Here is a 17,101-nt window from a genome sequence, read left to right as displayed (position 1 = left end):
CCGTCTCACATATTCATGGCGCACCGAGAGCAGCGCGAGGCGCCTCGCGCTGGTTCCGAGGTCATCCGTTTGAGCCGCCGCGCCTGTGCTCGATCGGCTCGCGTATGAGAGGCGATGGAGACGCCGCGTCGGCCAACTGATCACCTCGGTCGCCTTGTGGTGGGATTTTGGCTGGTGATACGTCTATCTTGTCATCCCGGGATAATGCATAATTTCGGTTTACAGCTGTGTGTATGAATATGTTAGGAGTGGTTACAACATTTGGGCAGGACTAGGCCTTGTGCTGGCTCCGTCTTGGGAGAGTATCTCGAGATGATCTCTGGAGTGTAGAACTTCTAGGGATGAGGCCCATCGTCGGTCATTTTCTCGACTGTCGATTTCATAGACGAGACTAACTAATCAGTCGATGAGGCCTTGGCGCTGAGCGCAGAAACAGCTCTGTAGCGGGATGGCGTGCTGGGACGTGCTGCGGGCTGTACCGGAGGCCGTGCTGGGTGGAGTGCCGCGTGCCGCTCCCCGCCCTGTCCCGCCGGCGGCAGCTGCCAGAATTCTCTTTCGAGCCAGGCCTGAGGCAGGAGCAGGCCCCTGGCGAACGCTCAAGTTTCCGGTACGGGCCCGGAATGTTGCTCCATGGCTACGCCATGCGGGCCACGGCCTTTGGGTGCGGTGCAGCGTGGCATGCTGGAGGAAAACGATCTCCCGTCTTTGTCTCGTGCTCGCAGCTCTCACCCGCCCGTGGAGCGCTGGTGCTGCGGCGCTGAGCAGCCGGCCGATGCGGTGCCGGTCCGACCCCGCTCCGCCGGCTGGCCCGTTTTCGGCGGTCAGCCGGCAGGTCGGCCCGGCCCGGCCGCCGGCTGGCCCGTTTTCGGCGGTCAGCCGGCAGGTCGGCTCGGCCCGGCCGCCGGCTGGCCCGTTTTCGGCGGTCAGCCGGCAGGTCGGCCCGGCCCGGCCGCCGGCTGGCCCGTTTTCGGCGGTCAGCCGGCAGGTCGGCCCGGCCCGGCCGCCGGCTGGCCCGTTTTCGGCGGTCAGCCGGCAGGTCGGCCCGGCCGCCGCGCTGCGCCACCAGTGAATCTGGGTCAGCGGCCATGTCAAAGCAACACACGGCCCGAAGATAGGGCGTTTTTGTGGCGGCGCGGCCGAACGCGTGCTCCAACGAGCACGATGTGGCCGGCGGCGCGGCGGCGGCGGGGTTCTTCAGCCCACGGCGCAGCGCGCGGCCGATGGTATCAACCGGCCGCGCGGCCACTCCGCATCGCGATGCCGCCGCCGTCTGCGGCCGAGCGCCTGCTGCTCTGCTGTTGCGGCGCGGCGGAAGACGCCGCGGCAGTGCTGACGGACGGCTGATCTGGCGCCGGTGCCGCGGACGCGGGGTGATGCGGCGAGCGATGGTCGCGGCTGGCCGCCCGCAGCCGGTGCGCGGCCTTTTACGAGCTGGCAATAATGTGGCGCTGATGGACAGCGAGTGACTGCGCCGGCCGCCGCGCCGCTCGTTCAGATACAATTACAGGCGGCAGCAGGAGGGAGCAGGGCGGTGCGGGATGATCTTCACCGCGGCATTCCACAACTGCATTGCGATGCTTCTTTCCTTTAAGCCTCGCCCCGATGTGAAACATGGTCAGATTACCAGAGTGGGGCAATGCGCCTTTGGAGATAATAATGTTGCAGTCTGGAGAATGAATGCTAGTCATACAAGCAGTTCCTTCAGTGTAAAGTGTTTTTATAAAAAGCTGTGTCGCAATGTTTAAAAGCTCCGAAGGCTTTTTAAGCTGTCGCTTAAGTGGGCTGCCGCGGTCCGATTCTGTGGCGAAACTCTCTCCCTTTATGACCACCTAAGTGGAGATGTGCGGCGTTTCACGACCGATGCCGGAGCTCCACTGCCGCGTGTCCCAGGCTTGGCCATCTCCCAGCCGATGGCGGGTGCGGAGAGAGATGGAGTCTGCTCTGAGGCCCCAGTCGCGTGACGTCTGGGTTTGGGTAGCCGGTACCGGCTGCAGCGACTTTCTCTGGGGCGGCGTGTGGCCAGCGGTGCAGTGACAAACACGAGTGGCGGCGCCGCGGGCGGTGCCACGGCAGCGCCGCCGCGGCACGACGCCGCAGCCATTATGTGGCCGCGGCACGGCGCCGCGCAGCCACATAATGGCCCCTTTGTGTATTGTGCCTGCAGTCGAGGGCCTCCGGGAGACTCAGTGCCGGCACGGGCGCAGATGTCACTGATAAGCTGCCAACGAAGGACTGCGGCAGCGGCGCCGGAGGCCAAACAGGACCGTTCCACGATGTGTTTGACACAGTGAATGTCCATGCTCGATCACCAGTAACTGGCATCACTTTCCTCATATCACTTTGTCTCCATTCTACTTATCTCTCCGTGTCCCCTTCAAGAGTTCCGTGTTCATCTGTCCACGTCTGAGCTCCTCTCTCTGCCTGCCCGTCACCTCTGAGCCTGTCTGTGGCGGTCAGCCCAGCCGTCTGTTTGTACCGGTCGTGTCGATATGACTGGGCACAGTCTGCAGCACCGGCCATCCCGCCGCTGCGACATGACCTGTTATGCTGATACACGGACCGACAGGCCACCGCGCTTCACATGGCGCCCCGTTCCGGGAAGTGGTCGCGGTGGCCGCCCGTGCCGCTCCGTACTGCACCGGGGCCGGCCGGGCCGATCGCCATCGGCGTGTAACGAATGTGCCCACCGCGGACATAGCTAACAAACGACGCGCTCGGCCGGGCGCAGATGTGGCGACGAGATGGCTGCGACCGGCGCCGGCTGCACGGCCGTCGGACGGGTGTGCCGCCGTGACCCGTGGACAGCGAACACCCTGCAGACACTGGACAGAGCCGGGGACAGACACGGAAGACAGGGAAACGGGTTCCACCAGACGAGCGGTCGGTGCCACACACCGGCGAGGGCTTAGATTTAAAGCAAGCGTTTTCATTGTTCACGCACAACGAAACACTCATGTCACTTTGCCCCTAACACCTCTGTTGCGATGCTTGATATCAACGAGAGCGTGACAGCCACCTATCGATATGCGACACTGAAGTCAAGGTGGCGTGGGCGGTCTCTCAATCTGTACCAAGCGTTGTCGTTTCCTCGTTCTTTTGCCAAGGTTCCTCACCAAACAATAGACTTGCATGGCCATGTCGTTATGTGCTGCAAACATACCAACACGGCTATAACGATAACGAAGGGCTGTGTTTATCTAGACATCGGCCGTTTCCACAACTGTAAATGTTCCATAGAAAGTAAGCTATCGCACTGGGGGAGCGGGTGCAATTTACTTGGCAGTTTACCGACTCCGAATTCTTGAACACCTTGCATGCTGAAGGAAAAAGTTGTCGGTCATAAACTTCACAGTTCTTGCCTTTTATGCCATCACATATCCTCGCTATCGTCTGGCTGGCGGGTCTACAGATGGACCACTCCTTGAAGTTCGGGTTTGTCGACGGGCAGCTTTCCCAGCCTGCGGGGTCCGCTTCAATAATAAGCCGCTTAGACACGTCTGAGCTCAGGGGAGCGGAACCCACCCGTTTCTGCAATAGGTTTGACGAGCAATAAGCACGTTAGACCCTGATGAACATGGCATCCTTAAGTGCCGAACTTTAATGACTCAAATGGCCATTATCCAAGGGCAGACAAACGGCCGGAGGCCTTATTGCGTTCTTTTGCTTCCGACCGCAGTTTGACCGACAGCGAAATGAATATAAATTCGTCTTTGAGCCTGTATCCTCTGCCGCGGGGCATCTCTTGATTTAACAGTTGTCAATTATCTTCATTTAGGGGTCGGTGGAGAGGGAGAATCGCCGCAGGCAAGGTTTTTCTTGGGCTGCAGCCGGCTGTTTGCCCGAGCTCCAGCCGGTGTTTAGTGCGAAATTGCCCACGATGCGCTGAAAGGCTGCGGCCAAAGCCGACATCATGCCTCCAAGATGGCCTAATAAAACCGCGCTGGCCAGCGCTCCCTTTAATTTGCTGCAGTGGGCGGCAGGAGCAGTGTGCAGCTGCTACTGTCCGGCCCCGGCGGCGCACCAATCAGTGGCCGTTTCAGCGGCGCGGCAGCCAATCAGCGGCGGCCGAGTCAGCTGCCCAGCGCCCGACCGTGATGGCCCCGGGTGGCCCCGGGGCCCGGCGGGCACTGCCGCCTGCCGGCGGCGGTGCCAAGAGCGGTCTCAGGGTGGGGGCGGCGCGGTCAGTGGCGTGACGCCGTCTGTCGGCGGATGCGACCTCCGCCGCCGCCGCCGGCCCCCTCGCCGCACATTAAGCGAGATGAAGTCTGACACGCCGTGCGTCCCGTCAGGCAATACGGCAATTTCGGGTTCTCATGAATGGCGAGGGCCGCGGGAGTTGCCGGCGGGAGCAGTTTGGCGTCCTCCACTCCCCTTCGGCACTCAGCGCGGCGTGTGCTCCCAAGTCGACTGAGGCGCGGGTGAAACTCACTGAAATATCTCCACAAAGGTGCGTGACGCTCATATGGTCTAACACGAAATGGAGTGTCATTACCACAACTTTTATGGGATTTCACACGGCCGAATTTCGACTCCTCAGCCGAGAATATGCCATTGGCTTCGGGGAATGGGCTATCTGTTATTGTATCTCCTTATCGAGATAGCATCAGTTTAGGTGGGAGTAGTCGTCCCGCCTCCTTCCTCCAAGTCTGTTATTATCGAAGGCTGGATCATATGACCGTATTTGCAGCTTCTTGGTCATTCATAAAGATGGTTTTGCCTTCGTTTTCCCGGGATGTATACTGATGGATGGTGTCTTACAATATGAAAGTCATTTTTGTGGTGATGGATTAAGATAGCTCGATGATAAGTAGTTTTAATCGTTTTCTATATTCGAATTAAAATACAGTTGAAGCAAATGTGAATCATCGGTGAAATTTCCGCTCAATGGAATAAGGAGCATCTACGCCCTTTGCATTCACCTTTATTGGCTGCTGCTCGATCCAATTTGTCCCAATTACGTCTTCTAATGAGTGCATATCTACACACGTTATTTTCATGCACTGCTTTTCGTAAATTTTTTTTTGTTTTTTTGAATGACCATGTATGTGTTCAATGGTCTATTGTAAATGTATATGAATCACACCGTAAATTGTTTATATGCTAAAAGTTAAACTTCAAAGTTTTCTCGTAATCGGTATTACAAAGTAATTGATGCGGACGGCCCAAATCTTTGCTTTTCTAATGCTATCAACAGCTATTTACTGGTAAGAGAAGCCTTACTGTTCCAAGTGTAACGCTGAAGTTATGTATATTTAAATCAATGAACTTTTATCAGCATTTAACGTGTTTTATGGGAAACAGCTTACCCCATGCCTCTGGCAAACAACAGCCTTTCTCCAGCCTTCATATGCCTGACCTCGGCACTCGGCAGCTAATGTGTTTGACTGTCCCTATGAGTCGTGAGCGCAAAATAAGATAAAACCGTCACCTCGTCCGCTGTGAATGCTGACGTGTCCCTCACTTGTCCTTCCACGTGTTTGACTAGGCGAATGGACCTCCCCCAGTACCCTAAGCCGATTCTCCGTCCGGGGAGGGAGGGCAAGGGTCCGTCCCGCCCCTACACCTGTTCGGATCCTGACCATCAGCCCCTCTGACAGCTGGGACGCCGTCAGGGTCCTGTCGACGTTTGTCTCTCTGTTGGACGCCCGGGTTTAGCACGCACTGACGGACACGCGAGGTGGACAGGTGTGGTGTGCTCCACTGCCGCCCGAGCGTCCGTTATCCCCTCGGATGGATGGGAGGGAGGGGTCGGACGGGTGACGTTTGACGCCTCGTGGACCAATCCCCCTGCCACTTCCTCCCAGAGCTGATGGCGGAGCGTGATAACCGCCGCCGCCCGGACACTCAAGTTGTCTTTTTTTTCTGCCCCGGACGCGGGAGAAAGCGAGGAGTGACGCCGGAGCTCACTGCTGATCCAGCGGCGCTCGCTGCGCGTCATCAGCGCACGTCATCAGGCGTCACTCGACGGGGAGACGTCAGCGGTCCAGTCTGCGGTGTGATTCTCAGTGTGTAGTTAGTCTCTGGTCCCGCCGTCGGATTTGTTCGGACGACCGGCGCCTGACTGGATTCATGTGCAGTGGACCGCGTAGGGTGTCGGCTATTACTGACAACCGGCGCAGTGTCTGACGCATCACATCCGTCAGCAGACGCCATGGAGCTGTGATAAATGCGCCGGCAGCGACAAAATATCACAATATGTGTCCCATGTTTCTGCTATCTATCTGTAGGAGTTATCTCGAGCTGAAAGCGTTGCAGTGTTGAGCTGGTAACGGCGGGCGGGTATTGACCTTCAGCTCGGAGTTGACATCAAGAGATGGCTGGATATAACCATGTTGTAAAATTATGACGTTTTGATGCGCAGATTTTCTTTGAGAAGTGTAAGTATGGTGTAATGCTAACATTACAGGATGAATTTTCTCGTACGGTTTCTAATTTCATCTACAGAATCACTTCTCATAAACGATTGTGTACGGTACTGTGGAATGTGGATAGCGCCGATGCGTTATCATGCAGCTTCGAACACAATGAAACGTCACTTGAGCTATTTCGGCCTGGCATCCACTAGCTATTGTGAAGCTAACGCGGAACCTGTGACCCTACGCGGAGCAGAAGTCAGCCATAGGTACATACACTGGACAAACTTTGTGGACGGTCGGGGGTTTCGGACCTTTTTTCGGTAGCTCTATGCCGAGTTTGTGTGTCAGTCGCCCGGAGGACACCCCTCACCCTTCTGACAGCAGCGGGACGCGTGGGAGAGAGAGCCTCGTCAAGCGTCAGCCAGCGCTGACCCCGTGGGAGATGGCGCGTCGTGTCACACGGCGGGCGGCCCGCTCCGCTCCCAGGGGCCCGAGCGGCGGCGGCGGCCCGCCCACAGCGCCCCGCCGACAAAGCCGGTGTCGGCCACACGGCCCAGGGACGCCGGCTGCCCCTCAGCGCCCGTAATTGAACGCTGAATGGCCGGTCGGTACGATTTACGGCTCAGGGTATGTGAGGACGCCGTCAGCTCCCGGTCCGACGCCGACCGTCTTCATTAGACGGCGGCGACGGACGGACGTCGCGTGCGGTCCGCCGCCGCCGCTGCCGGCCGCCGCTGCCGGCCGCCCACGCCGCCAGCAGGTGACACCGAGTGGTGTCCCACGCCACGACCCGCCGCCACCCCGCTCTTTGTTGCACCGCCCCCGCCGCTGCCGACGCCCGGAAATCTGGACCGTCGGTGACGGGCAGATCGGACACGCGTCCTGAGGTCAGCCGTCGTGACCAGCGCGGTGACACCAGACGACAGCGATTTAAAATGTTAAAGCGCCACGCCAAGAACGGGTGGCGTGTCAGTTTTTGTGCGGACGCTCCCGGCTCCGAAGTTAAACGCCGACCGACTCGTGTTATCAGCGCCGGCCGCCCATCCTTTGGCGGGCTGTTATGTTGGCGAGACCAGAATTTCACGCTCGTAGCTACTGCTGGCGGCAGAAGACTGCAGGGTAGCGGAGCCCGGTCTCTCCAGACCGTTGATGGGTCAGTTGGTGTACTCGGCAGTGACCGGGCGGCGCCTGGGGCTGGGGGACGCCGCAGGAGGCCGCGGCCGCCTCTGGCCACCGGTGGCCACGGCTACCCCTGCCGCCACCGCCGCCGCCCGCCCGGCCGGCCGGGGCCGGCGAGCAGTGGAGCCGGCGGCCGGCGCGGGGCAGGGTGTGCCCGATTGCGTGCTCAGAGGCCATCGGTGCGTTCGGCGGCTGGCAAGATGAACTCTCTGGTGTTCGAGGCGCCCTGGCGGGTCTACTCGTCTCCGTACGACCACCTGCGGCCGGCGCAGGATAAAGGTGGGTGCAGCCCGTGCCGCGCCGCCGGCGGGGTCGCCGCGACCGCCCAGCGCCGGCTCTCACTGAATGGGCGGGCCGGCATCTAGCCGCGGGGTGAAGGTCGCGCGAGTCTGCCGCGGGCTCCTCGGGTGACCCCGACTGGCGACACGGGGCAGACGAGCCGACTGGCGACTGGCGCTGTGCTAGCTCCGAGGTCCGTGATGGCACCATTATAGACGGCGGCGGCACAGTCGCCCCCGCTGGCCGCAATAATTGCATCGTGCCCATGCGGCCGGCTTATTGGCGAGTAACGAGCGCACCCAATCCTCATCGGCCAGTAATTTGAAGCAATTAAATGATGTGTCAGGCACTCAGCTTTTTATGGCGTCGATCGCATGCAACGGCGGCCGTTTTTGCTAGGCACGAACGCTCATGGGCAGAGCGTCTGTTGCCATGGAATGAGAGCGATAATGCGCCAACGGAAATGGCAGGCGAGCCTCAGAATGGAAAAGGCTTGTAGAAGTACGGTGATGCATGCGATTTGGTTTGATTCGTGAGCAAGGTGAAGGGTGATTCATGTTTTGAGTTTTGAGTTTAGTGAATGCTAGTGTCCTGTGAAAAGATGCGGTCTCTGATGATACTGTTATACGCTGCAGTGCAGTCTCCAACACCTGCCGTTTCTGGTGCTACTGCTCTGTGGGTGAATGCAGTCTCTGGCGATACTGTTACTTGCTGCAGTGCAGTCTCCATTATACTTCCTTCATTGGTGCTACTGTCCTGTGAGTCGGCGCAGTCTCCGCCGTCCGGCGGCACCCGCGGTCTCCGGACGGCCCTGCTGCCGTTACCGAGGGCACCGCCGGCGGCGGAGCTGGTCCGCCCCTCGGCCGCCCGCCCCCTCCCCCTCCTGCCGTCGGCAGCGGGCTTTGTCTCTGCAGATGCCTCATAATTTATGGTTATTGGAGGGTTTTGGATGGGGTCCAGCGAGCGGCTGCAGTGGCCGGCCGGCTGCAGGGAGCTCCGCTGACTGTGTCTCGGCAGCGCGGCAGCGGCTATCGTTAGGACTCTGTTTGCTGAACACTTGAACAGCAATGTCACCATCCGAGGATATGGGGAGCCGATGCTGACGTCACGCACACTCACACACACGCGCACCAATACACCCGGTACAGGTGTCTGCAGAATGGGCCGGGGCGCCGGCGGAGGGCGTCTAACGACGACCATTACACCGGCGGCTGATTGCTGATTTACGGCCTCGGCTCTAATTGCCGGCCCTTGCTGTTCGATGAGCGGCCGACAGACCCTAGAAGCAGAGAACATAACGACTTAACGTGCGTAGATGATTGTTTCACTATTTGGAGAGTCGTAGGTCATACCATTCAAGATGAAGAAGTTTAAAGGATAAACAAGCACCCTGTTTAGCAAGCGAAAGCAATGATAACATGCAATGACATCAGGCCGTTGCATATGGCAAAAATTCCATGGTTTAGCTCTCGGAATGTTATGTACTTTTTCATCTCTTCACATGTCATATAGGCTGTCGGAAAATCCATCTAATTGTCATGCTGCACGGATTTACTAGAGACATGTCTTGAAATAACACGGTTTATGCTTAAACATATCAAAGTTCATTCTACTCAAAACAATACCTGACTGATGATTAAGCCAGATAAAGTGCCATTAGGGGACGTGGGTGCGGCAGTCTGAGCCTGACCAAGAATAGTTCGGCCGTGTAGGATTTTTAGGGCTTCGATATTGCTGTTGTTGAGAAGAGGTTACTGTCCGCCAAATTACATAGCGCCACATAAAAACAATCAAACAATGCATTGTATCATGGAAATGTCCCCCTTAGGACATATTTGCTTCTTCAGCCTCTCACTTACTGAAAATAAAATGTAAAGTGCACCAGCCGTCTGACACTGGCTGTATTTTCTGTGTTTGCAGTGAATGTGGTGGAGGCGCTGCAGGAGTTCTGGCAGATGAAGCAGGCGCGGGGCGCCGAGCTGAAGAACGGCGCCCTGGTCATCTACGAGTCGGTGCCGGCGTCGTGTCCTCCCTACGTCTGCTACGTCACCCTACCGGGAGGCAGCTGCTTCGGCAGCTTCCAGGTCAGTTGATGGGCTCCCGCGACAGTCCTCTGACTATCCCGTCAGTCTTTATACCTCAGCCTATCCTCGTCAATCTTCTTTGTCAGGATTCAATGTGAGTTTCTCAATTTTGTCTCAAACTTTTATAACATCAGTTTTAAATCTCAGTCATCAAGACCAACCACCAAAACAAGCAAGGGCCGAACGACAACTCTCCATGCCATACCTTCGCGTCATTTACTCATCAGTCCAATCACTCACTTGTGACTCTGCCTCTTAGTGGAACGATGGAGAATGAATTGATTGTAACTCATCCTTAAACACTTCTGACCAATCTGCTTAAGTGCATATTAGACAGCTTCTCTAAGTCGTGGCGAATTCTCGGTAGATGAATAATACTGTTGACGGCGTGGTTTAACCCTCGCCCGCACATGCCATTTTCCCATCCTAGAACGCACATGGGGGGGGGGGTGGTTGCCACCCCCCCGCGCCATTTCGTTCCTGTTGGAGATAGAGCTTAGCAGTAAAGACCAAAAAGATTCTTTGGGAAGAGACGAATCCAATGATACCCAGTTTTACCTTCTCAGGTCAGTCATTGACCTTCCAGGTCAGGTCAAACTAAAAAATGTTGCTGTTTTGGGTCACCGTTGGATATCAAGTGTGCTGCTTATCAAATACCGATGACGATGCTGTTTTCTGGTGCCAAGCCAGCTAGAACCTCTTTGTCACACTACCCGACCAGAATTTTGCTGCTGAGGTCATTTCAGGTCAAGTTAGGTCAAGGTCAATTATATGTGTTTGTATGTCTGTGTGTGTCTGTGTGTATACTGATGTGTGCACCGATTGTTTTTGGGTCCATATTACATGAAATCATGACCTGAGAAGCTTTTACCAAAAATGCAGTAAAAAAAACTTCAAAAAAAAGTAAATTCAGCTTGCCTAAAACGCAATTATCTTAGGTGACCTAGGTTGACCTTGACCCTGACCTTGACCCCTGTACATCGTCAAACAACATGTTCCATGATAGGTAGGAGGTAAGACTGGCAAAAAAGGCCGAAATCAGGGTGTCAAAAGCTCATAAGGCCCATGGCAAACGCAAGATGTTGAGAATTGGCCATTTGGGTCATGACATGACCTGAAAAACAAGGTCATATCTCCGAAACCAAAAATCACAGAAACTTGAAATTTTCAGTGGACATCAAGAAAGGATAGAGGAGCAGCTATACGAAAAATCAGCCTTCTAGCTCTAAAAATGTTGAGTGCAGAGCAGAAAGACTACCTGGGGGGGGTGGCAACCACCCCCCCCATGTGCGGGCGAGGGTTAAGTGAACAGGATTGAAGTATCAGACTAAGGAATGTTGCAAGTTGCCGCTCCCCAAACAAAACCGGATGGCAGGAGATCTCTGAGCTGGAAACCCTGTGAATACAGAGCCGAGACGCCGAGGGTCGGCTTTGCTTCAGCATTGTGCGGTGGACTTCCCAATGATTTTGCCTTTACCGTCTATACCTACCTGCTCCTTACTTCGGCGGTGTAAAAACAATGGTGCATTGACATGCTGGGTTTCGGTGCGCCTGTAAAATGCGATTCCCTATAAGCGTCCGAGGAATGGCATGCTGGCTTGTCTAATCTTCTAAGCAGCTGTAGTTATTTGGCGTCACCGGAGGGATAACAGGATTTGCGCTAGCCGTCTGAATGCTTGTCTTCCTTGCAAAATGTTACACAGTTGTCTATTTATTTACCTATCATGTTTGTTTATTTTCTGCAAGTTATTACTGAAGGCCGTATTGACAATGCCTTTCGATGTTCTTTCAGTCTAGACTTTGGCATATCACACTTTCAAACGTATACGGCCGATAAATAAATGAAAATGAAATGTTAACAAATCAAAACATGTCGGCGAGCTAACAGGTCACACGTGCGACAAACCAGCTTAGGCATTCAGAGGGCCCCTACACGTGCAAACATGCTAGCGTGACCTTCAAATGTCCCGTGTGTCAGACACGGCAGAAGCCCAGTCTGAGTCAGAAGCGGTGGTGGTGGGGGGACAAACGTGTCCCATCCTGTATCTCTGGTTCAGACGGTGAGTGACCGCAGGGCGTGGGGCCTCAATGGTGCGCGCATAACTATTAGGTACTTGTCGTTTTTGACTGCAGGTATCATACGACTGAGTGACAGTCGTCTGATCAGTGACACGTTACGCTACACGTTCTTGACTTGACACGTCCAGTCGTGTCAGCGAGATAACTAGAGAATCATTAGCTTCTCACCTCACCGGACCCCTCTCCGAGCCGATTGGTGCGACCCGGCGCCGGACCGGCAGACCGGGCCGGGCCGGGCCGGGCCGGGCCGAGGTGCCGCAGCCGCTCCCCGCCCATCATCTCGCTGTTCCGCGAACAGGCCCGGCCGAGCTGCGTGCCCCGCGGCGCTCGACGGACACATAAAGTTTTATGTCTGCACATCTGCGGCGGTTAGTGTGGCGCGCCGGGCCGACCACGCCGCCGTCGGCGCGACGCAGCCCGACCGGCCTCTCGGGTCAGACGGACGGACGGCTGTCTGGGCCGGCACCTGGCCCACCGTGCTACAGACATACCCGCTCGGACATCAACGGAGAAAACACAGAGCCGAGGCTCGGTGAAATTCGGTCAGGCTGACAAAGAGCCCCTATGCATTTCAAAAGAAAATAACATATATATTCATTAAAAAATGTTTGGATGATATGAAAGATCTAGGTTCCAGCTTTAGGCAAATGCATATTTGTATAGAAAAGGCATGCTTCTGAATATATAAAAATACCTAGAAAACGACAGCTCTCACGCCGCTCTGTGTCCCGTCTCTCTCCTCTCGCCATGTCTGTCTACCTCCACCCTCCCGGTCTGCCCCATGGACGGCCCCCGACTCCATGCACGACAAGGCACCCGTTAAAGTCAGTAAAGACGTACCCGAGGGAAAGGGCTCTGCATATTGATAAGTCTGACTGCATGTCTGCCGCGCGCCCGAGCCGGACCTGAGCGGGCCAGCCATCTGTATGTGGATGGGCGCCAATCACAAACAAAGGCTGGCCGCGCTGGCATGCAACGGCGCTGCCAGCCGGCCCGTCCACCGGTCGAGGCGAGGGTAACGGCGCGGACGTGTGCCGACACTGGACGGCCGGGAGACGCGGACCGTTCGGCAGACCAGTGTTAGGGCCAAGTAAAGCTGCATATACCACGACACTGTGTATTGTGCTTCCAGCGACCGAAGACCAAGCACGGACACGGCGACCCGCCGACTGACCCAGTCTGGTCACGGTCGCGCCCTTATATAACCACGGCACAGAGCGCATGCGCGATGACCGCGCGGCGGTCAGGCGGCTCGCCGGCCGGACGGCCGGGCCGCCGACCCCGCCCTGTTCCACGGCCCCACACGGCCGGTGCGCGGTCACAATATCCCAACACTCCTCCCCCCATAAAAGAAACGTTTCCACTTGGTCAAGTGACAAAGAAACGCGACACACTACGCGACCGGAACGCGACCGGAAATACAAACTGACACTGGTGATGCACATCGAGAGCATCCGAGGCCTAAGACTGAAAACGATCTGGGGGGAGCGACACTCTGCCAGACCTGGTCACATACGCGCCCCGCACAGATGTACCCCCATCCCCCACCTGATCTCGGGCCCGCCGGCAGAGGTAGTACAACGCCAGCGGATCCGGTCCAGTCTCCTCGGACCCCGTCTGCTTCCTGGGAGGCGTTTCTGTGGCTGTGTCCGATGCGTCGTCCCTCCGGGTGCTTCCAGACGTTTCCTGTTTGTGGGACTCCCGTTCCACAGCTGGCTTTAGCTGGTTGAAGTGCAGAGCCTTTTCCTTGCCCTTGTCGTCACGGACGAGGTACGTTACTCCTCTCTCTCCTCCGAGGCGGCCGATGATGGTGCCCGGGCCTTTGTAGTACAGCCCCAGCTTCGGCTTCCCGCCGACCGAGACCCTATTATCCCGAATCCATACCCGGTCACCAGCCTCGAACCCTTTTCCGCTCGCGCGCTGGTTGAATCGGGTCGCAGCCTCCGTAGCACTGGCCCGGGTTTTCCTGATAGTCGTCTGATAAGCCTCTGAAATGGCCTTTAGACGGTCTTCAAGGTAGCACCGGATATTTACCGCCCGATCTGGAGGGTTGATGACCGCATCGAGTGGCGTTTTCGGGTGGAATCCGTGCAGCAGAAAGAACGGAGAATATCCGGTGACGCTGTGCACAGAGGTGTTGTAGGCCATGCAGTACGCCTTGATGTCAGCGTCCCAGTTCGCTCCTTGAGGGTCAACGTATTTGGCGACCATGTCCTTGAGTGTTCTCATAAAACGCTCTACCATACCATCACTCTCAGGGTGATAGGGCGTTGTACGCGTTTTCTGGATGCCCAGTCGCTTGCACATGCACTGGAACAATGCAGACTCAAATTGGCCTCCTTGGTCCGAGTGAATCCTGTCTGGCACCCCCATGTCGTAAACCCAATCCAACAGTACCGTGGTTACGGTTTCGGCATCCTGCCGTCTGACTGGGTACACTCGGACGTATTTAGAAAAATAGTCCATGATGACTACTGCATATCGGTTGCCATTCTCCGACACCGGCATCTCAGTGATGTCAATCGCAATTCTGCGGAATGGTTGACTCGTGACCTCCGTCACCAGAGGAGCCCGTTTCTTCGGTGCAGGGCGATGGCGCCGTTGGCAAAGGTCACACGTGCTGCAGTACCGACGGATGTCCGCGAACATGCCGGGCCAGAGGAAGCGCTGTCGCACTCTTTCCGTTGTTCGACTCCGTCCCAAGTGTGCGGACGTCGGATGGTCATGGGCGAGCGTCATGATTCTTGATCGCATCGAATCGGGGACCAGGGCCCGGAAGCCCCACTTCGTCCTCATGCCGAGAACGCCCTCCCGCACTTCGAGCTGCGTCCAGCTCCCACGCAGTAGCTCCCACTCGGCGAGAGGGTGATCGGGCGGTGGTTCCCGACTGCCCAGACAGGCGTTCCGCATGACACTGAGGACCTCGTCCTCTTGTTGCGCCGTCTGCAACTCAGATTGTCCTGGTGCTTCAGTGATTAGGCGTCCCGCCTGGTCATCCTTCGCACTAGGTGGCGCAGTAGGCAGTGCGCAGACTTGGTCAAGTTTTGCTGCGCCTCGAGTCTTCCCTACACATTCCTCCTCTCCACCAGAAGCAGGTTCTTGGGCTCTTGTAGCTGCGGTATGCACGGGTGCTTGACCGGCTTCGGCGGGACAAGACTTGCTGCGCTTGCCCGTCCAGATATTGCCGTTGACTGGTCGCTGCCGGGACATCGCATCGGCATTGCCGTGATCACGGCCCGGCCGGACAACCACCCGGAACTGGTAAGAGCTCAGCTCGATGGCCCACCGGCCACGTCTTCCCGTCCCGTCACGTTCCACATTGATGGACTCCGGTACACCCGTGAGTGGTTTGTGATCGGTCACGACTTCGAATTCTGCTCCAACTGTGTACTGGTTGAATCGCCGGATGGCGTGAACGATGGCCCAGAGTTCTTTATCGTATGTTGGCCATCTGCGCTGTTGCTTTGTCAGCACCTTACTGTCGTAGGCGACGACTCTCTCCGTGTCACCCACCCGCTCCGCGAGCACTGAACCGACTGCAGAGTCGGATGCATCCGTGTACAAGACGAATGTACCACGGAACGTAGGGAGGGCTAACACTGGAGGTGCAGTCAGCGCCTGCTTCAGACTCTCAAAAGCTGCTTCAGCTTCCGGCGTCCACGTCAGGTGGTCACCCACCACCTTGGCTTCCCTCAGCGGCTTCGTGAGATCCCTGTATTGTGGGACAAAACGGCTGTAATATCCACACAATCCGAGGAAGCTCTTCATGCCATCTTCTGTCTTCGGTGGAGCCCAGTCGAGTATCTTCTGGATGTTATGTGGGTCCGGTAGGAGTCCCTCCTTTGCGACCCGGTGACCGAGGAACGTAACTTCGCGCTTTGCGAGGCGGCACTTTTCTGGTTTGAGCTTTAGCTTCGCCGACCTCACTCGCTTGAAGACATCACGGAGCGTTGCGATGTGCTCGTCCTCGGATCTGCTTGATATGATGATGTCATCAAGGTAGACTAAACAGCGTTTCGAGTCCAGACCCGCAAGCACCAGTTCCATGAGTCGCTGGAATGTGGCTCCAGCATTTTTGAGACCCATGGCCATCACCCTGAACTGATGGAGTCCTTTGCCCGTGGAGAACGCCGTCTTTTCTCGGTCCTCTGTGGCCAGCGGGACCTGCCAGTAACCGGTCGCCATGTCGAGCGTCGTGTACCACGTTGCCCCCGCTAGGGTATCCAACGCCTCGTCGACCCTCGGCAGAGGATGCGCACATCCACGAGTTCGGCTGTTGATCGCGCGGAGATCGACGCAGAAGCGGAAACTTCCATCTTTCTTTCTGGCCAGGACGACTGGGGAGCACCACGGACTTGTACTCTCTTCAATTATTCCATCTTTCATCATCTGCGTCTTCTGCATCTCGACTTGCTCGCGGAGTTTAACTGGTACCCGCCGTGGTCTCTGCTTCACGGGAGCCTCCTCCCCTGTGTCGATGTGGTGTTCGAGCAAATCTGTCTTGCCGATATCACCCGCATACTGACTGAAGATGTCTGCATATTCGCTGAGAATAGTTCTGAGCTTCTCCTTTCCTTCCGCTGAGAAGTCAGATCCGTCCACATCAAGTACTTCTGTCACCGTCGTATTCTGACGCCTTTCTGTTCTGCAGCTCACATCATCAACGTCATCATCATCACTGTCCTCAATGGCTCCGTCTGCAGCCAGGCACAACTTGTACTCGCAGTCCTTCTCGTTTGTGGCATCATAAAATGTCCCTAGGTCACTGCCTCTGAGGACACGGACTTCTTCAGACCCAGCATTTGTCAAAATGATCGAGACGCACCCGTCGTCGTCTGCAACGACCAGAGCCCTTGGAGTCAGGAGTCCCTCCCGCTCCGCTACGGTTGATGGCTCGAATATCCCGGCTGCACCCATTTCATCATTCTGCACGCCGTCCACTCTCTCCAGCTTACCGGCTACCACGCTCTCTGACCGTGCTGGAATGACGACGTTCGACAGTAATCGCACTCGCGCACGTCTTGGTCGAACCTGCTCCCGGCTCGGCAGGGGAACGCTCATGGTTCCAATCTTGAATGAGCCAGCGTCGTCGTCGATGACCGTGCGATGCATGCACGTGAAGTC

General features: G+C 56.7%; 1 protein-coding gene across 4 annotated transcripts in view; it reads left to right on the top strand.

Annotated features, from left to right (window-relative positions):
- Positions 1 to 17,101, top strand: part of LOC122392775 (LIX1-like protein) — a 48,621-nt gene that overhangs the window by 15,115 nt on the left and 16,405 nt on the right. For 2 of the 4 annotated variants that reach the window (XR_006258579.1, XM_043388038.1), the window contains exon 2: positions 9,735 to 9,898. Coding sequence is in view for 2 of the 4 variants with exons in the window: in XM_043388038.1 (XP_043243973.1) it covers positions 9,735 to 9,898 (164 nt within the window). In the remaining 2 variants the exon portion in view is untranslated. Of the gene's footprint in view, positions 1 to 7,569; positions 7,815 to 9,734; positions 9,899 to 17,101 lie in introns of those variants that run through there. The other 2 variants (XM_043388039.1, XR_006258580.1) reach the window with 2 other exon arrangements.

The sequence above is a fragment of the Amphibalanus amphitrite genome, unplaced genomic scaffold (assembly GCF_019059575.1).
Source record: "Amphibalanus amphitrite isolate SeventyFive unplaced genomic scaffold, NRLGWU_Aamphi_draft 000500F_arrow, whole genome shotgun sequence".
Lineage (NCBI taxonomy): Eukaryota > Metazoa > Arthropoda > Thecostraca > Balanomorpha > Balanidae > Amphibalanus > Amphibalanus amphitrite.
This window is presented reverse-complemented; position numbering and strand designations above follow the sequence as displayed.